General features: G+C 24.8%; 11 protein-coding genes and 2 non-coding genes across 13 annotated transcripts; 8 read left to right on the top strand and 5 right to left on the bottom strand.

Annotated features, from left to right (window-relative positions):
* The first annotated feature begins 25 nt into the window (after positions 1 to 25).
* On the top strand, positions 26 to 1,046 carry PNEG_03459 (hypothetical protein). Its single transcript, XM_007877358.1, has 5 exons — positions 26 to 387; positions 430 to 530; positions 573 to 724; positions 770 to 816; positions 860 to 1,046. Exons 1-5 carry the CDS (start codon positions 306 to 308, stop codon positions 967 to 969), a joined length of 492 nt encoding a protein of 163 aa, XP_007875549.1. The 5' UTR covers positions 26 to 305; the 3' UTR covers positions 970 to 1,046.
* Positions 767 to 2,580, bottom strand: PNEG_03460 (hypothetical protein). The gene is made up of 6 exons (XM_007877359.1): positions 2,267 to 2,580; positions 2,073 to 2,218; positions 1,954 to 2,026; positions 1,566 to 1,905; positions 1,427 to 1,517; positions 767 to 1,384 (listed from the first exon to the last, which is right to left on the bottom strand). Exons 1-6 carry the CDS (start codon positions 2,562 to 2,564, stop codon positions 1,163 to 1,165), a joined length of 1,170 nt encoding a protein of 389 aa, XP_007875550.1. The 5' UTR covers positions 2,565 to 2,580; the 3' UTR covers positions 767 to 1,162.
* A 124-nt stretch (positions 2,581 to 2,704) lies between these two features.
* On the top strand, positions 2,705 to 3,779 carry PNEG_03461 (hypothetical protein; the record flags this gene model as incomplete). The annotated part of the gene is made up of 2 exons (XM_007877360.1): positions 2,705 to 3,196; positions 3,384 to 3,779. 2 exons carry the CDS (start codon positions 2,705 to 2,707, stop codon positions 3,777 to 3,779), a joined length of 888 nt encoding a protein of 295 aa, XP_007875551.1.
* A 189-nt stretch (positions 3,780 to 3,968) lies between these two features.
* Positions 3,969 to 4,345, top strand: PNEG_03462 (hypothetical protein; the record flags this gene model as incomplete). The annotated part of the gene is made up of 4 exons (XM_007877361.1): positions 3,969 to 4,013; positions 4,068 to 4,125; positions 4,169 to 4,252; positions 4,302 to 4,345. The coding sequence occupies 4 exons, from the start codon at positions 3,969 to 3,971 to the stop codon at positions 4,343 to 4,345; spliced, it is 231 nt and encodes a 76-aa protein (XP_007875552.1).
* Positions 4,346 to 4,582: 237 nt separating this feature from the next.
* Positions 4,583 to 7,360, bottom strand: PNEG_03463 (hypothetical protein; the record flags this gene model as incomplete). The annotated part of the gene is made up of 7 exons (XM_007877362.1): positions 4,583 to 4,641; positions 4,692 to 5,889; positions 5,933 to 6,162; positions 6,209 to 6,280; positions 6,322 to 6,720; positions 6,762 to 6,945; positions 6,985 to 7,360. Coding segments are annotated over 7 exons (2,460 nt in total). The 3' UTR covers positions 4,583 to 4,640.
* Positions 7,361 to 7,862: 502 nt separating this feature from the next.
* On the top strand, positions 7,863 to 10,330 carry PNEG_03464 (hypothetical protein; the record flags this gene model as incomplete). The annotated part of the gene is made up of 8 exons (XM_007877363.1): positions 7,863 to 8,043; positions 8,085 to 8,468; positions 8,513 to 8,524; positions 8,582 to 9,241; positions 9,284 to 9,511; positions 9,563 to 9,614; positions 9,654 to 9,791; positions 9,834 to 10,330. Exons 1-8 carry the CDS (start codon positions 7,981 to 7,983, stop codon positions 10,328 to 10,330), a joined length of 2,034 nt encoding a protein of 677 aa, XP_007875554.1. The 5' UTR covers positions 7,863 to 7,980.
* Positions 10,331 to 11,558: 1,228 nt separating this feature from the next.
* Positions 11,559 to 12,743, bottom strand: PNEG_03465 (hypothetical protein; the record flags this gene model as incomplete). Its single annotated transcript, XM_007877364.1, has 1 exon — positions 11,559 to 12,743. One exon carries the CDS (start codon positions 12,741 to 12,743, stop codon positions 11,559 to 11,561), a length of 1,185 nt encoding a protein of 394 aa, XP_007875555.1.
* Positions 12,744 to 14,052: 1,309 nt separating this feature from the next.
* Positions 14,053 to 14,157, top strand: PNEG_05049. The gene has a single exon. It is a non-coding gene; the product is annotated as a tRNA-Ser (tRNA).
* Positions 14,158 to 14,327: 170 nt separating this feature from the next.
* Positions 14,328 to 14,408, top strand: PNEG_05050. The gene has a single exon. It is a non-coding gene; the product is annotated as a tRNA-Gly (tRNA).
* Positions 14,409 to 15,053: 645 nt separating this feature from the next.
* On the bottom strand, positions 15,054 to 17,631 carry PNEG_03468 (hypothetical protein; the record flags this gene model as incomplete). The annotated part of the gene is made up of 6 exons (XM_007877365.1): positions 17,259 to 17,631; positions 17,165 to 17,212; positions 16,875 to 17,119; positions 16,729 to 16,830; positions 16,289 to 16,687; positions 15,054 to 16,243 (listed from the first exon to the last, which is right to left on the bottom strand). Exons 3-6 carry the CDS (start codon positions 17,029 to 17,031, stop codon positions 15,054 to 15,056), a joined length of 1,848 nt encoding a protein of 615 aa, XP_007875556.1. The 5' UTR covers positions 17,032 to 17,119; positions 17,165 to 17,212; positions 17,259 to 17,631.
* Positions 17,632 to 17,948: 317 nt separating this feature from the next.
* PNEG_03469 (DNA-directed RNA polymerase I and III subunit RPAC2) lies at positions 17,949 to 18,471 on the top strand (the record flags this gene model as incomplete). Its single annotated transcript, XM_007877366.1, has 4 exons — positions 17,949 to 18,035; positions 18,080 to 18,177; positions 18,219 to 18,295; positions 18,341 to 18,471. The coding sequence occupies exons 1-4, from the start codon at positions 17,976 to 17,978 to the stop codon at positions 18,469 to 18,471; spliced, it is 366 nt and encodes a 121-aa protein (XP_007875557.1). The 5' UTR covers positions 17,949 to 17,975.
* Positions 18,472 to 21,195: 2,724 nt separating this feature from the next.
* PNEG_03470 (phosphoribosylamine-glycine ligase) lies at positions 21,196 to 23,929 on the top strand (the record flags this gene model as incomplete). The annotated part of the gene is made up of 9 exons (XM_007877367.1): positions 21,196 to 21,223; positions 21,266 to 21,334; positions 21,381 to 21,545; positions 21,591 to 21,700; positions 21,747 to 22,161; positions 22,212 to 22,502; positions 22,549 to 22,732; positions 22,778 to 23,049; positions 23,091 to 23,929. 9 exons carry the CDS (start codon positions 21,196 to 21,198, stop codon positions 23,906 to 23,908), a joined length of 2,352 nt encoding a protein of 783 aa, XP_007875558.1. The 3' UTR covers positions 23,909 to 23,929.
* A 51-nt stretch (positions 23,930 to 23,980) lies between these two features.
* Positions 23,981 to 24,688, bottom strand: PNEG_03471 (hypothetical protein; the record flags this gene model as incomplete). The annotated part of the gene is made up of 4 exons (XM_007877368.1): positions 23,981 to 24,106; positions 24,154 to 24,246; positions 24,290 to 24,407; positions 24,447 to 24,688. 4 exons carry the CDS (start codon positions 24,686 to 24,688, stop codon positions 23,981 to 23,983), a joined length of 579 nt encoding a protein of 192 aa, XP_007875559.1.
* Positions 24,689 to 24,832: the final 144 nt, after the last annotated feature.

The raw sequence follows: 24,832 nt of genomic DNA on the forward strand, positions 1-24,832 counted from the left end.
TAAGATTATTTCATAAAACTACATAAACTTCTAGATATAGAGGAAAAATAATTAGAGAAAAAAATGATGAATTCAGAGGAGTTTCATTATGTTTGCTGTAAAAAAAGGAAAAAAAAAGAAAAAAAGAACGTAAAATGTCTTTTTTCTGAATATAAAAAACAGACAGAAAAATTAATTGAATCAAGTTTTTATTGTTTTGCTTCGGGTATTATTTTTCTTAATTTAATAATTCTCCTTATTTATATGTGCTGGATTCTATTTCTAGAATAATATCTTTAAAACTAGATAAGATTTCTCGTTTAGTAATGTTGGGATTGGGAAGTTTTCAGAATAATTCGCGAAGTTTGACTCAGCTTTGTTTTGGAATTGAAATATCAAAAAATCTTGGTATTTTTTTTTATTATATTTGTTTTATTGTTGAAAAAATAGGATTTAAAGGAAAATTGGAAGCATATGATCCTGTTTTCACCTTTTTAGATTGCCAGTTTTTAAAAGAACTTAATATTGACTTTGATTTAGAAAATTCATCAGTAAATCTTTCTTTTAATAATATAATGTTGTAATTTTTTTAGGATCTTTATGATGCAAAACAGCCTGTTATATTTTATATGCCGCACTGTCCTATATCAATGTATGAAACATTGTTTAAGAAAAACTGGACATTAAAGAGGCTTTGTAATATCTTCTTAATAGGAAATTCTTTAAAAACATATGATTTAACTATGTAATTATATATATATATATATATATATCCTAATTATATTTCAAGGGAACTCGCGAAAAAGAAGAAATATCCATTTGTTTTTAAAGCATGTTGTATGTCTAAATCTATTGTCCATATATTAGCTAAACTCTTTAGTGATATTTGAGTCAATTTTGTTTTCAAAAGCTTTTGAGCAACCTGAAACATTTAATGATCTTGCCTTTCAATGGTGTGAAGAAATTGTTGCTGAAAAATTCTTAGTTTAAATAACAATGAATATAAAATATAAGATATTAAACAAATTCTAGAGCTGTGCATACAAATTAAATATTTAAACAACTGATTTAATTTTAATTAAATTCCACATTTTTAAGTTAAATGATAGTGAATTGTCGAATTTGTGTTCTATAAATTAAATTAAATAAATAAATTATATGATATGTTTTGTTTTCAAAAACATTATGATGTCATTTTAAAAACCAATATTGATTTATCATCACCACCACTTATAATTGTTTTCCCATCTAAGCTAGAACACATACATAAAATAGAATCGCGATGTCCAAAACATTGTTTTAAGCATTTTCCGGTTCTTACATCCCATCTTCGAATTGTTCGATCAGTTGATGCAGTAATGAGGTAAGGTGTATTAGAGATAAAAGTAAGAGAAATAACTGCACCCTAAGAAATATTAATAGAATAGACAATATATATACAAATTACATCATGAGCCAATACATTTCTTAATTTATATGTAAAAGTGTCATATAATGCTACTGTACCATCGATACTAGCACATGCTATTATTGGAAGTCTAATATAAAAAATTATTCCAGAATTTTAATTATTTAAAGAAAAATACACATCGCAATATGAAATACTTTCAATACTTTCTTTTTGTTCGTTAAGGTTTTCTAAAAGAGCGCCACTAATAAGACTTATTATTTTTACTTTTCCACTAATTCCTCCCACTGCCACTACTGTGCCTTCTTTATTATACGCTAAACATGTAAGTCCCCCACAGTCAAATCTCGAATCACTTGATGTTATTTTGTGAATTATTGATGCATTTTTGGGGTCCCATATAATTAGCGAACCATCTTCTGATGCCGTAACTATTTTTTTCCCATCAGGAGTAAAAGATCCCGCATTTACTGGTTTTTTGTGGAAGCTAAATAGTTGCAGCACATTTCCAGAAGGAACTATATATCTTTATCAACGTTAAACTCTCTTTTTCTGGAAAAAAATACTTTTCCACATCCAAACATTTGCATCATTCGAACCGGAAAGAAGAATGTTGCCTTTTGGGTGCCATTGGACCCACTAAATGATTGATTTAGTTTTTAAGAAACTACTGGAACATATTTACAAGAATTTCATCGCCTCCTTCTAATGTTGTAACAAGTTCTCCGTTATTTTTATACCTCCAAATTAAAATTTGCCCATCCATACCACCTGTAGCAACATACTCTCCATCATATGAAAATGATGATACTGTAACCGAATCCTTATGTCCTAAAAATATCAATTATTTCTTCATAATAATATTTAAAAATTATTAACCAGTTAATTTACACAATCTTTCTCTTGTCGATATACGCCAAATATATGCCACATCATCCCCTCCTCCACTTACAATAATGTCTTCGTCTACTGGACTCATATCTAGGCAATATACGCTTTCCTTATGATCATAAAATCCACCTGAACTATCATCTATTAAATCTTTTTCATTTTCTATCTCTATTTCTGTGCTAATTTCACTATCATTGTCAGACATAGAAAGGTCTTCGCCTTTATTATCTATTTCTCCCTGACTTTCCTGTGAAAACTCATGGTCTGAATCATTTTTATATAACATATGTTTTTTTTGATATATTTTAAGGTCGGTTTTTAACTTTTTTTGAATTTTTTACTAAAAAAACAATTTATAAACTTTAATAAGAAATTTAGTCCTTACATAATAAATAAAGAGTTTTGCTTAATAATTGATTTTAATTTATGATTTTAAAGATATTAAGAAAAAGACAAGCAAATACTATGTCAAGGTTAGAAAATGTTTCTTTATGTATTTTAAAGAAAATTCGACATTTTTATACTGAGAAAGCATGCAATGAGAACGCAAAGTTAGGATCTAAGAAAGAAAATAGGAATCTAAAAAGCAATGATAAAAAAAAAATTCAAAATAAAAAGAGATTTTCTGAACAATCCGATTATATTAAATGGCTTGTAGATCCAATGGAAGGTGGTCAATATATAAAACCATTATCTAAAGCTGGTACGAATTTTATTCATCAAAAAGAATATCCATATCCTTTGAATCCTAAATTTAAACCACAGCCTCCATTAAGTCTTGAAGCAAGAAGAAATATTGGAGAGAAATGGAAACAAGGAAAAAGTCTAAGAGAAATTTCTGATATGTTTGGTATAAGCGTTATACGTGTAGAAGCAGTTCTTCGTCTTCTTGAACTTGAATCTAAATGGCGTCAAGAGGTAAAGGCTTTTGTTATTTTATTTTCTTTATTTAATCTGCTGAAATCTATTGTTAATATCTTTTTGAAACATATGTTTATTATTTATATAATTGATTAGTTTTTAAAGACAATTTTGTTATAATTTTCTTGTAATTATTTGAATTTTTTTAAAATTTTTTTCATTTACAATACTAATATATCCTCAGGAAAGAACCCTTGATTCATATGCTCAAACTATGCATCACATGCTTGGTTCTGCTACAAATCAGTCATTTAATGAGCCTCCGTTTTTTGTTTTTACTCCTTCTGAAACTCAAAATTTCACTTTAATACATGAAAATTCTGAATTTACTTCAAAAGATGCTGCTGATGAATTACAAAGATGTCTATATTCTGATTTTAAAGAGAAAGTAATACAATTTCAGTCGAATACCTTTTTGCATAACAAACATGATATTTCAAATAAAGAACTAAAATTACAAAAAGAAATAATCAATTCAATTTCAGAAAAAAATAGATTTGATTTAAAAGTTGTTGATTCCTATACGGGTAATATTTGGTTACTATCTAAAGGTCTTTTGAAACAAATTAAAATTAAATAATTTTAAGAAAAAAGTAATAATATATATTAGCTACTAAAGAAATAACAATTATCTATAATATAAATAATATTTTAGATATATATAGTATTTTTTACAGTAAACTATTTAATAATGAAAAATCGGGGTATTTTATTTTAGGGTTTCCAAATTATTTTAATGTTAAATTATTGACATTTAATTCTATAAATAATGCCGTCAATTACATCGTTTTGGTCAGGTTCTATAAAATATATAGTTAGTTTTTTTCTTGATTTAAAAGTCTTTTTAATATATTGATATGTTTATTAGTATCAGACAGCCGAAGAAAAACCTCATATTTTCTATTCTTTCTTACTTGGATCTTTAGGTATACAAAATATTATTTATTTTGTTATATTTATATTTAGTAGGCCCAATTATATTTTTTCTTGTTCCTCCTATACGAAAAAAACTAGGCTATGTTCCACCTGAACCTATCCCTAGAACCTATCAGCGTAAATTTAACAAAGTATAAATTCTATACTGTTTTTAATAAATCCTTAGTACCAAAAAGAAAACGGGAAATTCTTGAAGGATATGATAATTAAATGAGTTTTATTTAAATTTTCATATTTTTAAATATATACATAATACACATAAATAGGATGTCTCTGATATTAAGAAATTCATATAAATAATATTTTAAATCTTTTTAGAAAAATTCTAAATTGCGTGGAATTTTAATTTTATTTTATAATTAAAATAGGAATATTAAATTCAAAAAGCTATCCCTAAAAATTGTCTTTTGTTTATCCATTTTGATAAGATGTTGAAATGTATATCAGAGGAAATCTTTATTTTCTTTTTTTAGAAGTGGTTAACGTGTCATCGAATTATTCTTTATCTAATAATTCATGTCAATTTACTTATAGAAATATTAAATCAATTAAATACTATAATGGGCCTTTTGTCTTGAATGTTTTTGCATCTTTCTTTTTCTTCTGGTAAAGTAATAAATGAGAATTATAAGATTTTATATCATCGTCCAACTCTTTTTGAGCATCTTCCATGCATTTTTTTACTTCATTAGCTACCCGCATACCATCTATTATAAGAGAATTGACTAAACTACGAATACCATTTGACTTAATATCATTTTTATTTATTTGAGTTATTACTAATAAAGAAGAAAATTTAACGGCGAAGAAATTTTCCAGTAATTCATCAACCAGTATTATCATTCTAAATATTGGAAGAGTAATATATAATTTTTCCGTAAGATTTAATGCCAAATTATTAGAAACATCTGATTTACTTAAATTAGGCATTGAAGTATTTTCAATGAACATGTCACTTTTTTCTGCATATTCAAAACAGTTTTTTATAAAATTACTAATGCTTTTTAAATAAGTATCATCAGTTTCTTTTTGCATAAAAAATAAAAAACATTCACTCATTTTTAAAATTTCGTCTTTTGTTATTTTCCCGTCATTATCTGAATCATATAATTCAAAAAAATATGCTATTGCATGCATTAAATCAAGAAATTTGAATTCGGCAATCCCTGATATAATATCTTGTAAATTTGCTAGTCCTGATAAAGATTTGTCCCATTTTAAAAATAAAGATTTTATAAAAGTTTCATAAACATGATTAGATTCATTAATGTCGTGTTTTTCCGTATCCGATAGATCAGTTATCTTATCTTTTTGTGGCCAATTAGTAATTCCGGATATGAATATTTTAAATGCATTATAATCCATATATGCCTTTACAGGACCGAGACCAATTCTTCTTTGAAATAATGCAGAATAAAATCTATCATAAATGATGCTAATCTCGGCTGAAGTTAAATGTCCAGTGTTATGCAAGTTTCGTAACTGGGTTCTTTTTGCAAACCCTTCAATATTATTTAATACTTCATTTTTATATTTTTGTCGTTGTTTGTTAATTAATTCTACCGTTATAATATTAAATTCCTTTAATGCACATATCATTAATTCTTGGAAATGTGTAACACTTTTATACTTTAGATTTGACGAATTAGGATATGCAGATTTGTCTAAAGTATGAAAATATTTTTTTAAGATAGAAATAAATGAACCGTCATCATTAACAGTTAAAAGTTTTTCCCCATTTAATCTAAGAATGGCTATTTAAGTTTAGACTAAACTTTTATAATATAGGTTATCTACCTAAACCAATTTGAAATAATATTTTTGGACCCTCAAGAAAAAAACAATCTAAAATACGAAGTACAAAAGCTAAAGGTATACAATTTATATATAAAGAAAGAAACCAAGGCAAACTTATTAAACTAAGTTGAACGTCTGACTTTGAAAAATGCATCCACAAAATAGGCATAGTTTTCTCCAGAAGCGACTCAAAAACACGTTGATCCAATAATGTCCCATACATAGTTGTACTATAAGAGTGTTAAAAATACTTGTAAAGTTAAATATGCAAATCACCTATAATATCCTGGTAATAAATTGTCACAGAGTGCGTTTAGGAGCCAATAAGCCTGTTCCTCTGTAGTATAGCTAATATAGATTAATAGTTTATTAAATAATAAAAAGTATACATTAAAAATGTAGCAACTATAATATTCATTGCTTGGCAATATCCGAGTTCTGGATTTTTCCAGGAATATGTTGTAAGAACTCTACGTAAAGCATCTTTTCCTTCATCTGTCTGATAAGCAGGATATTCAGGAAGACTTCTGTTTAAATCTTTTTCTATTTCTTCCATGCTAGGATTTGTTTGTCCTTGATATTTTTCCTGTAGTTTTTGATATTCGTTGACATGAAGCCATCTCATTAACATACTCCCAGAACATAGCTCCCATATTTCTCCTCTAAGGTTATTTGGTAAGCCGATTTGAATAAGTTTATAAAAATCTGGAAAGCGTATAAGAGTTAAATTTCTACCATATAATTGCAAATATCCCTTCCAAAGACGCATTTTATTTACATCTTTATGCCTAATACTGTCAAATATACTTTTATAGATAATAAAAATGACTTTTTATGGCTTCCTGGGTATCCAAAATTGGGATTAGACCCAAGTCCTGTAGATAGTGGGAAATTTTGATACAATTTTTTATCCATAAGCATGTGTTCAGAAAAGCATGACAATAGAAATGGCTTAAGCATTTTTATAGAAACTATACTTGATTTCAATCTTTCTTTAAGGTAATTACAAAATGCTTAATAAGTTAAAAACGAAATATAAAATTCGAACCAACCTTCAGAATTATGATGAACTCCAATAAAAGAAATAACAACCTTCATCATATGCCAAGTAAAAATCGTCAAAATGAATATATAATCATTAGTTCTTATTCTTTCAACTTTTCGAATTGTAGAAAAAGGAAATGCAAAGCTGCAGGATTTTTTATCATTACTTATAAAGCAAAGATATGATGTTGAAGCATATATCTTCCCTTGATACATGTTTTTATTCCCCGTATCTGGAACCGTAATTTCTCCTGTTAATTCATATTGTAATTGTTCATTCTCTGGTAATCGAAACAAATTTCTAAATTTCTCGTTTTGAGAAAAAGACAAATCTACCATTAAAAGATTTGCTTTTTTTTTAATCTTATCAATAGCGCTGAGCATTATTTTTAATTTTATTGATTTCTTGATCCTTTGAATCTTTATATTTTTTTTATCACTTGAAAAGTATTAAGTTTAATTATTAAATTTTAAAGCTTATATAGTTTCTATAAAGATATATAACCCCCTAAATATGTGTGATATTTCTTGAAAATGTACCAATACAAAGACATTCTTATTGAATTTATAGAAAATTGGCGTTTTTTCATAAGATTCGGTTCTGACGTTTATATCAAAAAGTATAATTTGATAAAAAAAATAACTTCCACAATATGGTTTTTGGGTTTTAATGTTTTCTAATAAAGTTTTATTTATAAGTTATTTCTTATTTTAAAGATTAAAAATCTTAAGTTATCTTAAAATTTAAAAAAATATAACAATATAAGCTTAATATATTTATTAATAGAAAAAGGTAGTGTCTGTTGTTTTCTATATATTTTATATACTTATTTAAATATTAAATGTTTTTTAAACGTGCTCGAATATGATATGGATTAAAATTATTGGAAAAATAGATGTCATTGTGTCTAAAAAATTAGGAGAATTAGTATTTTTAATGATTCATAGACTTTAAAAAGTTTTATTAAGTTAGAAGAATTGAATTTTATGTCTGAATCAATGGAATGGAAACAAATACAATCTTTGATATAATTTTTGATCGTTTTGACTTGGATAAAATAGGAAAAGTAGAATCATATAATTAATATTTTTGGACTGATTTTAGAAGGTTTCAATACGTAAATTTATTGATTTTATGAATGAATTAGAAAAGTTAAGACGTAATGATTCAGAGCCCATTTTTGATGATATTAGTCGAAAACAAGTGGAAGAGTTTATTTCTGAAAATCAAAGTCTTGAAGTTAATAGAAATGACCTTTTTGTTTTTATAGAATCGTTGATAGGGAAAAAAATGGAGTTGATTGCTGAAGAATCATTAATTTCTTGTAAAAAAAGTGTTATAAATACTGATTTATCATCACGTTCACGGTCTGCTCCTTTAGAAGTATCAGCATTACAACACCAGAAGCCCCGTTGTTTTAGCTCTAAAGACTATATAGAATTATCAAATATTAAAGAAAAAAGTTCATTAAATAATGACTCTATAATGCCAGTAATTTTTCAAGATGTGTATTGTATAAATACTGACGTATATAGGAATCTTTTAATGTAAAAAATCATTTTTTTATAAATTATTTTATTTCTTACATAATTATAAATTTATAGATATCTCCTGTATCTCATTCTACACCTAATAAAAGACAACTTAATGACATATCTTTTTCTGGATTTCTTAAACCCTCTAGTCAGAATTTACTTAGTGATATATATAGGGATAATTTTGTAGGTTCAGATTTTGTTTTGCCAAAGATAGACGATAGTCTTGAAAAAGAAATTGTTCTTGAAGGATTTGGAAGTTCCCCGTCTTCGGTTTTACGCAAAGATATTTCTGAATCTTCTTTTGAAAAATCTCCTCAAGCTTTGCAAAAGGACGAGAATATACTTTTCTTAACTGATTTAGTCAGGAAATATAAAGATTCTGAACGACAAACTAATGCTTTAATAATCAGACATGAGCAACATATAGATGAATTGGAATCCAAAATTGAGAGCGTATGTTTAGAGCTCAAGGATAAAAAAAAAGAATTATTTGAAACCAGTTCAAGAGAAAAAAATCTTTTTAACCAGGTTTCAGTTCTTGAAAAAGAATTAGAAAAGCAACAAAAAGAATTACGTTCATGGGAAGATAAATATCTAAATATGAAGACAAATTGTGAAGAACAATTGAATGAAGTAGAACGTGTAAAAAACACAATTAAAGAAAAAGAGAAAGAGATTGAAAAATCTCAGCAATTAATTAAAGATTTAAGAGAAGGAAAAGATTCTGTAAGTAATTAATCGTTTTAGATTTTTATTTAAGCAATTTAGTTGGAAGTTGAACGTTATTTTTTCTCTGATAAAATTTCCGCTCTAAAAGAACAGTATCAAGAATTAGAATTAAAAAATCAGGAATTAAACGAGTATAAATTTGAAAATATACGTTTAAACGAAATAATAGAAAAACTTAATTCTGAATTAGATGAAATTAAAAGAAATAAATTGAAGGAAGATTTATTAGAATATACTACGACAAATATAGAAAGAGTAAATCCTATGGTTTTTTTTATATATACTGTTTACTTTTTAAAATTATTAATATTAATATAGAATTTAGAAAACGAGCTTTTGTCAACGCTTCAAAATGATAAAATAGAAGCAGGTATTTTGATAAAATTTATCTACACATGATTTATAAAAGACCAAAATTTAGTATTAAATGCTCGGCAACCTTTTATAGATACATTTGAGACATTGAATAAAGGTGTACAAGTAAATACTCTACAAGAAACAAATATAGATCTTGAGCATGAAAACAATAACTGTTTAAATTTAAATGGTAATTTAAAAAAAAAAAAAAGAAATAATTGATTTTTTAAAGTTTCTTCTAAGACGGAGTATATAAATGATAAAAGTCTTCAAAATTTTCAAGAAATTAATAATCAATACGATTTACTTTCCCGTGAAATAAATACTCAAAATCATTTGATTGAAAAATTATTTCAGCATAGATTTAAAATTTTTAAAAAAAATGAGTCGAAAAACAATTTAAAAATTAATAATTTTTTGTTTTTTATCTTATTTTTTAAGTCTTTAAATTGGATTATTTTGGTTCTGTGTATTTGCATTATACTTTCTATTGGCGCTTGGATGACTAATCAAAATTGGTTTGTATTGTTTAGAGAAAAGCCTCAGGGTATTACATATGCTGAATTGAATGCATGGAAACGAGCAAATTCTTTGGATTATAAGTTATATCAAAATGGAATTATAGGCTCTGGAAGGCTATGGTTAGAAGGAAATTGGAGATGGATTAATTGTTTAGAATGGTGGATAGATAATTTATTAAGAGATGTTAATATACAATGGCCTAGTTAATAAAAGAATTTTATGAAAGTATTTTTAATAATATATTTCATTTGATATATTGTGTTTATAATTAAAATTATAAAGATATTTTCATATTGTTTTAATTTTTCATAATTTATTTCTTTAATATAGATTGAATAAACATTGTATATTATCTATTTTTTAGTATATTATATGTAATTTATATTTAAATATATTTACTTTGAAAATATTTTTTTGATTTTCTTTATATAAAAATGTTTTAAATTCGTTTTTTTTTAATATTTAGAATTTTAATTTTTACTCTTTTATTAATTTATTTTTATATTAAAAATTTATAAGATCTGTTTAAAATATATTTTCATTATGAATTATTAAAAAGCTTAATTCTAAAAATTCAAAAGCACCAAAAAAAATTGAAAATCTCATTCATAGATAATGAAGCTAAATTTTGACAGGAGTTCAATGAATAATAAAGAATAATTTTTAGGATTTATTTAATATAATTAAAAATGCTATTACTATTTAAAAATTGAAATCATATATCAGTAAATTTAATGATGAGGTCACTCTTAAAAATTTATTAAAAAGTAAATTTTAATGGTTATATTTTAAAAGAAATGTATAACTTCTATTGCTTATTAAAAGATAGTATAATCTTATAATAATTTTTTATAAGTATGATATTTGGTTTAGCATGTAGAAATTTTGTAATCTATAGATGTTTGATATCTATGATTTATTTATATTATTCTTTAAGGAAATATTTAAATATGTTATTTTATTTTTCATATTTAATATAGCTTCTAAATGAAATTTTTCTTAAAAACATTAGTTAAGAATTAGGTTTATTTAATAGATTTTTCTATTTATTTTAATATATCAAATATATAGATTCATATATGATAAGGAATTTTGAAAAATAATTAACGAATAGTTGATTGTACCAAATACTAATATTAAAAAACTAAATGTTAAATTATAATAATTATAAAACAAAGAATTTAATATCTTACGGTTTTTTAATATTTTATAGATATTACTAAAAATTCATAAATTTACATAGTATACTTATTAGTATTCATAAGTATATTACAAAATGTTTTATTGATTATAATACAAAATAAAATTAAAACCCAAACAAAAAAATGATGTATTTTAAAATTTAAACTAAAAAACAATAATATTTAAAGTATTTTCTAATTTTAGAAATTTCAATTTCTAAAATTAAAAAAATCCTAAAAGGAAATATATATTTTTAAAAAAACAAAGGCAGATTCTTTTCATCTTTTTTTCTTCTTTCTAAATGCATAGAATTACGAATTTCTCTTCTCCATTCATCAATACCTCCATAATTAAAATTAACTGCTTTTTCTAATCCTGATGGCGATCTTACATTATGATAAGTTTTTGAATATAACATTTCTTCAAGTTTAGAAGATGGGGAATTATATGGAATAGCGTGAGGTGAATGAGATGTATGAGTCGACAAAGACGAAGGATTTTGATGATAATAATATAATAAATTTGAAGAATTTGTTACTTCTTGTTCTTGATATGGAAGTGTGCAATGAGATCGATATAAATTAGAATTTAATTTTGGTGAGGGAGATAAGTCATCTGTAAAAAGTCTCACAGGTCCTGCATTATCACGATGATCTATAGAACCAATAGAAGTATCGCAGGACATGCAAAATGATGGTGAAGCAATATCATTTTCAATAGTAGTAATGAAAACATTATTGTTATTTTCTTCTGGTAAAATTGTCAAGCTTTTTCTATCATCTGATAATGGTTGATTTTCTTTTCCATTCTGAGTTTCTAAAATTTCCAAAGAAGCTATTTTTTTTTTAAGTTGAGAAAATTCTGTATTTTCATCCATTTTTGAAAGAGGCTGATTAACATTTGTTAATGTATTTTTAGTACATACAGCAAGTGGAGAAACTTGTTCATTTTTAGATAACTCTTTTAAAGTAAATGAACTACAAAAGTTTTCTTTATATTGAGAGCTAGAGGGAACTGGTCGTTGAAAAAGCAAGTTTTTAGCTAAAAATGTACGTTTAAGATGTAAAACAAATCTTCCTGCTGCTGACCTTTTTTTAGATGGTGAACGAAAAGAAAATGTACTAAATTTGTTTCGACGAAGCGCCTGAAAACGCGAACATTCTTGATTATCATGAACAAATAATGGTACTGATAATCTTTGCTTTGGAATACGATAATGACTATCTGGTATTGATGCATATCCCATCATGCCTGTTATTACAGACCCTCTATCCATAGATCTCAATGAAACAACATCTGCTTGTGTATCATCATTCCATATTTTTGATTCTTCTATTGGTAAATGAACATTCAATTGCTTTAACATTGCTAAGCGGGCTGCATGAAGTGCAGCAGGCTGTGACTCCGAAATTGCGCCTCCTACTGATTTCGGCCGCATATTAGGTGCTATAAATATATCTTTTTATAAGAAATATCCTGTTATTATAAGATTTATTTTTTCTTTGACCGCCTGCAGTCGTGCTTGGTTTATTTCGATAATCATAAACATCAAACAAAATGGAAATCGAGTTGAATAATAAAAAAATAAAGGCATAAAATATTTTATATAAAGATAAGCTCTGGAATTATACTTAAATCATTAAGAAAAATTTAAAAATATTTAAAAATGAAGAAGATATTTATATATATAATAAATAATTAAAAATATATTATTTTAAGGTATAAGTAATACGTTGTGATTGTTTTTAAATATATAGTAAATGTATTTATTAAAGTGAACAAGTTATTAATTTGTTTAAAGATTGAATATTAAATTTTTGATCAAGTTAATGAAAAAACATTGGGATAATTTATATTCTTTTAAAATAGTATTATTCATATTCGTTTAATAGAAGCCATTTAAATCTTAATTATTATTTATTATTTATGATTTTTATATTGTAATATGTTATTAATTCTTTTTTCAATATTTATCTATTTTTTTTATAAAAGAATATTTTAAAAATATAATCCAAATCTATTTTACATTCAAATAAATTATAAAAGACTAGAATATATAAGGGATATTTAATTTTTCAAAAAATATAGTTAAACTGTTCTCATAATATTTAAAAAATAAAAAAATAGTCATTTAATCTTATATAATTTCAATGAAAAATTAAAATTTTAAAATTCAATAATAATGTTTTACATTTTTTTTTCAAAAAAATATAAAATTAATCCTTTTTATTTAAATAATTTCATATAATACTTTAAATATAATTATTTAAAAAGATTTTTAAAAAATAAATATATATATTTTTAGATGTTAATTTTTTTATTTTAAAACAATCCTATAATTTACAATCATTTTTAAAATATTATTTAGTCTAATATGTAAATACATTACTTAGAAAACTACCGGTCTGAAATTCCTAAATCAAAAAAAGATTAATTCATTTAATTATTTCTTGAAAAAAAGCTTTTTAAATAATAGAATAAAATATAAAAATATGTTCTAAAATTAATATCCAGAAACATTTTTTTCTATTCTATATAAAATCGATATATAAGCAATCAACATATTGATCAATATTTCAGTCTATATATTACTTATATATTCTTTGTGAAAATAATCTTAAAATTTATTTATATTTTATATTATATCCTATTTTTTTAAATCAAATATTTTATCAAAAACTATATATTAAAAAAAACCAATATTTTGTAAATTACTTTATAAATATTTTTTACCCATCACTAATATGGACAATGTACCAAAGTGGTTACTGGGTTGCACTCGAATCGTACGTATATACGTACGCGTGATGCAATGGGCTTTGCCCGCGTAGGTTCAAATCCTGCCATTGTCGATTTTTTTTAATATTTAAAAAAACTTTAAAAAAGTAGTTTTTATATTATCTTTAAATAAAATAAATAGTCATATTATAAAATCTTTGAATAGAAAATTAAACACTCTTTTAAAACTATAAAGAACATAATTTACTAATTATCTATGATTTGTACTTGAAAGCGATTATACACACCAGTGGTTTAGCGGTAAAATCTTCGCTTCCCATTCGGATTTTAGCGAAGGCCCCGGGTTCGACTCCCGGCTGGTGTATAATCATTCTTTTCCAGTGATGTTACTTTATTCTTGAAACTTTATTAAGATAGTTTTTCTATTTAATTTTTTTCTAATAAAAGTGATTTATCAAATATATATATAATTACTTCCATTTGTCTAATATTATATTATAATTAGACATTAGCAATTTTGTAATGATTTTCACCTTTTTAATAATAATATTTGACAATTAACTTTTAAATTAAAATCAAGATTATGTTTAAGACTTTAAATATCATACACAGCTATATAATAATTTTATATTTATTTAAACCCAATTTAGTATATTGATTTTTATACTTTAAGTATTATTATTGTTTTTTAAATATTTTGTTTTCAAAAACTTACTAAAATTAAATAATTAATATATTAAAAATAAAAAAATATAAAATATAATATAAATATACCCCCCCCCCCCTAAGTTCTTTATATAACAAAAAATTGAGAAAAAGATAAAATCAAATAAGCCAAAAAATATTTAAAAAATCCTAAAAGATAAAATATCTAACGTGCAAAACTATAAATAATTTATTTTAATAATTCTTTATAAAAGTATATATTCAATATAATATTCAAAAAAAATATATAAAGAGCTATAAAAAATTGAAGATCTTAAAAAAACTTAAATTAACAGATAGCAAATTATACTGTTAATGCGCGACTTAATGTCAAACCAAATAAAGATCGTTTTGATAAATAATTAAAATGAAGAATAGGTAGGCCTTCATCTGGATCTTGAGTATTACACCCTGAATGATATAACAAATGTCGATTGTAGAAATGAAAACGATTATTCAAGGCTGCTATTATATAATTAAAGGAGTTTTTATGGAAAATCTTCTTAATAAAAAAACAGAATATTATAAATATTACCATAATTAAAAAGAAAATTTGAAAAATGTATGTATAAGATGTGCTTAACAGACATTTTGGATCCAAAACTCGGTCTATAATAAGAATTTGACCATGAAATGTTGTTTTTCCTTCACCAAGTATATTGATTTGCTGATAACAATTCTTAGACGAATAAAAATTAATATTATATAAAGAACCATCAATCTTTACTGCTCCAATTTTTATTCCATCTTTATGTAAACTTGGACGAGGATACACATCCTTTAGAAAATCTGAATTGTTTAATTGAGGGGGTAACAAATGCAATTTCACAATTTCTTGTAAAGTTGAATTATCACGAACCATATTTTTAATGGTTCTCCATGCACTATCAATAGGCGCTAAAATGGTAAATTTTTCTTGAGGATTTAGTAAATAAAAAAGATCACTTGATTCAATTGTTTGAGGAAACAGAGAAACATGTTTGGTTGAAAACAAGTGTTGAGGTGTAATATTTAATGTCGATGGAATAAATACCTTAGAAACGGTATGAGCCACACCATTTTCCAAAAGAATATCATGTTCTTCAATCTGAAATTTACAAGATTTATTTTTTGATATAATAGAAAATCCAGTAGGATATTTTTGAATAGTCGCTGAAGCACCACCAAGAGTAAATATTGTTTTATTTAACAATAAAAGCTCATCAAAATACAAAACTTCGTTAAAAATAGTATTAATTAAAACTTCTTTAAGTATATCTTTAGATGAATCTAATGTTAAATAATCCTTAACTAATCCTAAATCTTTCCAAGCAGAATTCGTAGGCACAAAATATGTAAGAGATTCTTTATTGCGTAGCAGTATATCCATTTTTGTATTATATAAATATTCCATGCTTATAGATATATGGAATATAGGAGCAGCCGTTGCTGGAAATGAAAAAGGAGGAACAAGTTCCGAATCAATTCGATAAATTTTAGTTTTACCAATTACAACTAGTACTAATTCAGCATATTTTTATTATAATAAAAAAGTATTACGTGATTTTCCTAAAATCATAGATCGATCATTTAACCATATTTCGCCATTTTTCCGTGATATCTTAATTTTTTGATTTTTTCCTCCAAGTAATTTTTCTTTCATTTTCGTTGTCAAAAGTTTCTGGCCTTCCAATGTATCTATGTCAAACCAATTATATATAAAATGGTATTTAATTTCTTGTATACATCGTATTTTTTTCATATCTATATCAAAATAAAACGAAGAATCAATGGGCGCTAGTATCACTTGTTCTATAGATTTGTTATTAACTAAATCTATCAACCCCGTAACGAGAATTTCATCTGCAAATTTTGTTGTATCAGTGCCATAAAGATATTTAATAGGAGTAAATTCCAGATATCCAGGAAACATAAGATTATCTATTTTATGAATTACTCCTATGAAATTAAATATTTTTTATATTATTTAATATTCATACCATTTTTTGTAATAATATCATATTGAACAATTTTGTATTCATTTACATAAAACCCTGTCCTATTTTTAACTATATTTAGCAATCCATTTGCATCAGATTTAGCTTTTAAACATTAGTCGTAAAAAAATAAAAAAAAAAAAAATTACATGCAATTTTATCAATAACATCGCATTTATAAATGACATTATTTGTTTGTAAATGATTAAGGATAAGCATCTTTAAGTCAGAAATACCATATCTAGATCTAAGATATGTGTATTCTATACTATTCAATCTCTTAAACGTCTCTATTAGTAGGAGCATACATTGTTATTTTTTACATGATTTAAAATCCCATAATCTATTAATTTCATAAATGTCGTCAAATCTGGATCAACAGATAAAACTGAATCTATTTTTAAATTAGATAACAAATGATTTGAAATTTACTAGATACACATATTTTCCGGAGGAATCATTATTTTGTCAGTTACTTGAATTATACCTATAATAAAAATATAAAAAAATATTTAAAACGAAACATCATATACCATTGCGTATTGAATAATCTCCTTTAATAATAGAAACTCCACCTATATTTATTTTTTTATGTCCCTCAAAGTCGACAATTTCTTTTACTTTTACACCTACACCATCTTTCTGCTCATAATTATACATATGAGACCGAAAAACATATTCATTGATTACATCTTTTGTTAATAATATACCATCAAGAATATGATATTTTAATATTTCCGGCGTCAATTTGGTTTTATTATCAAACGCTTTTTCGCCAGGTGCAATAAATGTAATATTTTTTAGAGAATTTAAGTAATTAATCAACCTTTTTTTCTGTAATTCCTTAATTAAAGGTTTAAATTCACTTGATGACGATAAAAAATCAATAACAGAAATAGATGTTTCAATTACTTTATATTGTTGTTTTTTAGCTCTAGTATTAAGTGATAATGCCTTAATGTCTTTATTCCCTATAAAACTACTCATTTACCATATAAATACATAAAGAATGTCCCGTTTTTATTCTTTTTACATTATAAAATATAGTTAGTTATTAAATCATTTAAATCCCTTTTAAAATTTAAAAAAAATCTAATTAAATTATTTATATATTTTCGAAAAAATTTAGATTAATCAAGTCTTAATGTTCTTTATACTAAGTAGCTTCAGGTTTAATTTTTTGAAATATTTTTATATAAAATTTATTCGCAGTTAAAAAAATTAATATTCATTTTTAAAGGCTGGAATGGATGGATTTAGAAAAAAGTACTATATTATTTCCTCATGAAATTAAGAAAAAAATATACATTGTAAACTTATATACATATTTGTTTATTTATTAATATTTTTAAAGTTGCCTGATGCTTCTAATGATTTAACCTCAGTAACGTTTCAAATCATTAAAGAAGATCATACTTTAGCAAATGCTCTTAGATATATAATTATGAAGAAGTATTAAACAATTTTTATATATTTTAATCTTAATAACAAAGTCCTGATGTTGAATTTTGTGGGTATTCTATTCCTCATCCATCTGAACCTAAACTTAATTTTCGAATTCAAACATATAGTATTTTCTTATATTAAATTTAAATCTTTAATAATCGTTTTTTAGGAAAAGTTTCTGCTGTTGATGTTTTTCTTAAAGGACTGGATGATTTAATAGCTCTTTGTGATCATGTTGCAGATACTTTTCAAAAAGAAATAAGATTTAGCAATAGTAAAGAATATAAAAGAGTAAATTAATATATATATATATATTAGTGTTATTTCTATTATTTTTTAAAACTACTGTAAAACATTTATAAATTTTAAAATACGTTAAAAAATATATTATAAATAATAAATAAATCGGTATATTTTATTCAAACAAGTTTTTTCGTTTTGAGCCTTTTCATCTTTATTAAAGGATTTTTTACGCAAATCTATATTTTATGGATTTTCAAATAAAATATCAAGCTTATGTGCCTTTTAATAGGCTAATACTTGTTTTAATTGATGCTTTCGAGGGCTTTATTAATTATATAATGAAATATTTATATTAATGATACAGTGATTTTATTTTTTCAAATAAATTTTCCATGATTTTACAAAGAATTTTATATTTTTATTTTAAAATAAAATAAGTAATTATAAATTTAATTTCATCTGGAAAAGTATATCTATATACTGCCTATGCATCATTACAGACAGTAGCTCTTCTTTGTACTAAAGCATTAACAACAAACTTCTGTTTTTTTGGACACTTAATATTGTAGAATTAAATACACTTTCTACACTCATAAATCAAAATAGTTAACCTGTATAATTTGTTTCAAAAAGAAGCATTGCTATGTATGGTAACAATCCATAGATAAAGCTTTTTCCAGGTTAGTTTTTTTAGATCAGAAGGTACTTTAGTTTTTATATTATAGTAATTAGTTGATTTTTTTTGTCTTTTTAGTTTTTTTTTTAGGATTTTACTGAGGCAAATTTTAATATATCAAGAAATCTTTATTTAGAGATACAAAAAATGAATGGGATGTTCCTATTTTATATTATCTTGGATTAGATCATATTGGAAATTTGGTAGTGCCTAATAGATATATTATTTTATTCTATATAGATGATTAAAAAGGTTTTTAAAAACCCTCATATGTTTCCAAAACATATTAAAGTAGATCATATTATTAAAAATATTTATGAATTTATCAAAAAACAAGATAGGAATTCTGAATTTTATACTTTTATGGTACTTTGTGGCGACAATGGAATGAACCACGTCTAAATATATACTAATATTTCTATTTATCTAGGTTTATAAGGTAGCAAATTATGGAGGCTCTTCAGCAGGTAAAACTTTAACTATACATGTTTTTCTTTATTCCAATTATTTTAGGATTATAACTCAATAAACTTTTTATATCATCATTTTTCTTGAAGATTTTTAAATAATGTTACTTTATAGAATAATGAATATCAATATTGTTTTTCTGACTAATAATTAGATATTGTACCGACTAGAACTTTTTTATTGGGATTTAATATTTCAAAAAATAGTTTAGAAGTTGTATTACCTGAATTATTGGATTTGTGGTAAGGTAATAATTTATTATTTTATTTTTTTTTTGAAAAATTATATAATGGATGCTACTGATCAATTAAAAATTTTAAAAACAAATTATAATCAAGTTTCTGAAATTCTGAAAACAGTTTGTAGTTTTCTAAATATCGGAAAATCAATCATGCTCATATATTGATAACAATATAAAGAAACTATCTTATATTAAAAACAAATAAAATATTTAGAAGACTAAGAGTTGATTTAAAATATTTAAAAGAGCGGCATTTAGATGTTTAACCTTTAATATTTCATGTTAAAAACTAGATATAATAAGTATTTAAAAACAACACAGACAATTCTTCCTAGAATGTTGTCAAACTATAATACAAATTGTATAATTCTTGGAATAATTATATTTATTTTTTCAGTTTTTATCTCTTTTTTATAATTTAAAAAAAATGTCATATTTATCAATCATTTAGTTATATTAGGAATGATATTTGGGATTACTTTTGGAATAAAATGGTGTTCTTAAATCGACAATTGGATAATCTCTGAATATTTTGATTTGATAATATTTTCTCATTTAACATTTTTTATTATTTTTGCAGGTATAACTATTTTTCATTATCATCAAGAAATTTTAATGGTAATCATAATTTCTTTTACTAAACTTCAATAAATAATCTAGACATTTTTGCTTTAATGACTGGTCTGTATCCTTTACTAGCTATATTTTTAATTACTAAAATTTCATGATCAATATTTACCTCTTCATTATATTTCATCTTCAATTAGATATCATTGTTTTTTATGATTTCAATATAGAGCTTATATCATTAATAGGCTTAATTTTTCAACATTATTTTCTTTTTACTTTAAAAAAATCAAATTCTATTTCTTTTATCCACTTATCAAATCTATATATTGGTATTAAAAATCATAACCTCATACTTTACTAGTACTTTAGCAAATCTATTCAATTAATTAGGTCCTTATTTGAATTTTTTGTTTTATTAATAATTTTTTATTCAGCTTTTCAAACATTTCTTATCTCATATCTTGCACAATTATCTATTTATATGGTCTGTTTTTCTCATAAAATACTTTATCATACTATTTAGTTAATTTTACATAATTTTAATTGCACTTTATTTGGATATTTAATATTGGTTATTAAGTATTTGAAAAGTAAGACTTATGCTTTAGCACTAATTTAAATTAATTTTTAAAACTGCTAAACATTTCAATTATTCTATATACAAATTTATTAGCGTAGTTTATAAATATAGATCTTATATATATAAAATATGTTTCAGATAAAATATAGCATAATAAAATTCTTATTTTATATATCTTTAATTTTTTTATAAATATTTTGCTTATAAAAAGTTTTCAGCTGCAATTTAAAAAAAGATATAAAAATAATGAAATTGCTTATAATTGGGAATGGAGGTATTAGATATTCTTAATATAATACTATTCATAATATTTTAGGAAGAGAACATGCACTTTCATGGAGATTATCAAAATCTCCACGGGTTGAGAAGATATTTGTTGCACCAGGTTAAAACAGATAAATATAGTTATGTATCTGATTTAAGTTATATAGGAAATGGAGGAACAAATGGTTTATATGGGATTGTAGAAAATGTAGAGATTGGTCCTTTAGAATTCGAAAAATTAGTGAAATTTGCAGTTAGCAATGATATTGATCTTGTTATACCAGGAACAGAAGTACCATTAGTCGCAGGTGCAGAAGAATACTTTAGAAAAGGTATTTTTCTATGTTTATTAGTCTTTAAATGTTTAATTATAATAGCTGGAATTTACTTTTTTGGACCATCAAAGAAAGCCGCGCAAATGGAAGGATCAAAAGCATTTTCTAAAGATTTTATGAAACGGCATAATATACCAACTGCTAAATATAAGGTAAAGGAATATTATTCTATATTTGATATGAAATAATTTTTTATAGAACTTTACTTCATATGAACTTGCAAAAGAATATATATTACAAGTAGATTATGATGTGGTTATTAAAGCATCTGGATTGGCTTCAGGAAAAGGTGTAATTGTTCCAGAATCTAAATCGCATGCTCTTACTTCCCTTCATGAAATTATGGAAAACAAAATTTTTGGTATAGCTGGTGATGAAGTGGTTATTGAGGAACGTTTAATTGGAGAAGAATTAAGTATTCTTGCTTTTTCTGATGGGTATACTATAAAGCTTTTGCCTCCTGCAAGAGATTATAAACGTCTATATGATGGAGATAAAGGACCAAATACAGGTGGAATGGGTTGCTATTCTCCATCTATTTCAACCCTATCTTTATTAGAACAAATTCGTAAGGAAATTTTGCAAGAAACTATTGATGGAATGAGGAAAGAAGGTGTTTAAGGTCTTTGTAGCTTAAAAATAATGTTTGTTTAAATACATTAGGTTTTCCATTTGTTGGTCTTTTATTTACAGGTATTATGTTGACTTCAGATGGTCCAAAGGTTTTGGAATATAATGTGCGTTTTGGTGATCCAGAGACCCAAACAGTCTTGCCATTACTTCATGAAGATACAGATCTTTTGGAAATAATTTTGGCATGCATTGAGCGAAGACTTGATTTTGTTCAACTTCATATTAATCCACTTTTTTCTGTTTGTATTGTTCTTGCTGCAAAAGGCTATCCTTATTCTTATGAAAAGGAGAAATTAATAGATATCGGTACTATTGGAGATGGTTAGACATTATTAATTAATTTTATTTATATTAATTTTATTTTTAGAAGCCATTGTTTTTCATTCAGGAACAGCTATTTCTGAATCAAAAGAACTTGTTACTACTGGAGGAAGAATCTTATCAATATCTGCTACAGGAATAACACTAGAAGAAGCAGCCAAAAATGCTTATAAAAATATTAAATCTATTTTTTTTGAAAATATGTTTAATCGTAATGATATTGCTTATAAGTTATTGACTAAGAATGATAAAAGACCTCTTTTAAATGTATCTAGGGAATGTGATACGAACAAAAAAAAATTGAAAGATATTGTTACATATTTATCGTCTGGTGTTTCCATTGATACTAGTAATAATTTTTTAAGTATAATTAAATCGAAAATTCAAACTACTAAACGCCTCGGTTCTGATGCTATAATTGGAGGATTTGGGGGTATTTTTGATTTAAAAAAATTAAATTATAAAGATCCTTTATTAGTTAGTACAATAGATGGAATCGGAACAAAAATAAAAATAGCTCAAGCTATAAATAGACATGACATAATTGGTATTTATCTAGTTTTTAACTCTTTTTACTAAATTATATAGGAATTGACCTTGTTGCTATGAATGTTAATGATTTAATTGTCCAAGGAGCAGAACCATTGTTTTTTCTTGATTATTATGCTTGTAGAAAACTTGATATTAGCAATGCTACATCATTTATTGACGGTATTTGTAACGGTTGTATAATGGCTGGATGTGCACTTATTGGTGGAGAAACAGCAGAAATGCCTGGAATATATTATAATAAAGATTTTGATAGTGCAGGAGCAGCTATCGGTATTGTAGAAAGAAAAAACCTTCTACCTTCTTTTGAGATAATGAAATCTGGAGACATCGTTTTGGGGTTAGGTTCAAGTGGACTACATTCAAACGGATTTTCTTTAATAAGAAAAATAATTGAGAAATCTGGATTATATTATAATGATCCAGCACCATGGGACCCTTCAACAACAATAGGTCTAAGTCTTCTTACGCCAACTAGAATATATGTTAAATCTCTTTTAAATTTAGTAAAAAAAGGCGTTATTAAAGGAATGGCGCATATCACTGGCGGTGGATTTATAGAAAATATTCCAAGAATTCTTCCAGATAATCTCATGTGCGAAATAGATGCAACATCTTGGGAACTACCAAAAGTTTTTTCCTGGCTTAAAAAAGCTGGAAATGTTCCTATTAATGACCTTTCAAGAACTCTTAATATGGGTATAGGAATGGTGATAATTGTAGATATCATGAACGTATCAGAAGTATTGACAGAATTAAAAAATATGGGTGAAAATGTGTATAATATTGGAAACATATTAAATAGAACATCGCAACACCCAAAATGTTTATTAAAAAATTTAGATGCATGGGAATAAGAAAATATAGCCTTTATATACAATAAATATACTGTCGAATAAAAGTATACTCATAAACGTGTGTCAATTGTTTTATGAATTAATCAATTTAATCTGAAATGTACAACCAGGAAAATTAGTTGTATCTGCAATTACAGTGCATTGTTCCCCTAAATTAGTTAAAATTCCCCGAAGCATGCCACATGGAAACCAAAGAAACTAATATAATAAATTAAAATTAGGACATAACATATTTTTTTACGAACAATTTGCGCTTTATTAATTGCATCCTGCCCTCCTATTTTTGTTGACATCCGTAAAAACCAAGAAAAAGAGTAGTCAGTTAAGACATAAACACCCTACAATGAGCATAAATAAGACTTACAAAATATGAAAAACTACTTTATGATTTGTTTTGAGATTATCTATTTGTTTTTTAAAAAGTAACATCCATATATCTTTACAAATGAATTTAATCATATCAAGAGGTTCCATAAAACGTGACTTATTTTGCGAAAATCTAAAAAATTAATATATAACTTTTTTTTTATTGACAAACCGTTCAACAAGTCTTTGTCCCACTTTAAAACCTAACAATTCTAATCTACCATAAATAGCTTCGCGTTCATCATCTTCATGCTGTATGGCTACTAAACTAGATGCCTCAAAACTTAAATCTCTACGAACTTGAGGGGAAGACATTGTAGTTAATGTTAGCCGTTTCATTATAGGAATCATTTCAATCAAAAGTAAATCCATACATGATGAACTAACAAATATAGCATGAGGATCGACCTGCATTATTTCTTAGGCAAATTATGTATTATTTCCGGCAAAAAATAAGATTTCTTAATGTTATGAATTAGATTTTTTTTAACGTTGAAAAATCGACAAGTTTAAATATTAAAGCCGAGAAAATTATAAAAACATATATTAAATGTAATA

Source organism: Pneumocystis murina (genome assembly GCF_000349005.2).
Source record: "Pneumocystis murina B123 chromosome Unknown supercont1.16, whole genome shotgun sequence".
Taxonomy (NCBI): Eukaryota; Fungi; Ascomycota; class Pneumocystomycetes; order Pneumocystales; family Pneumocystaceae; genus Pneumocystis; species Pneumocystis murina.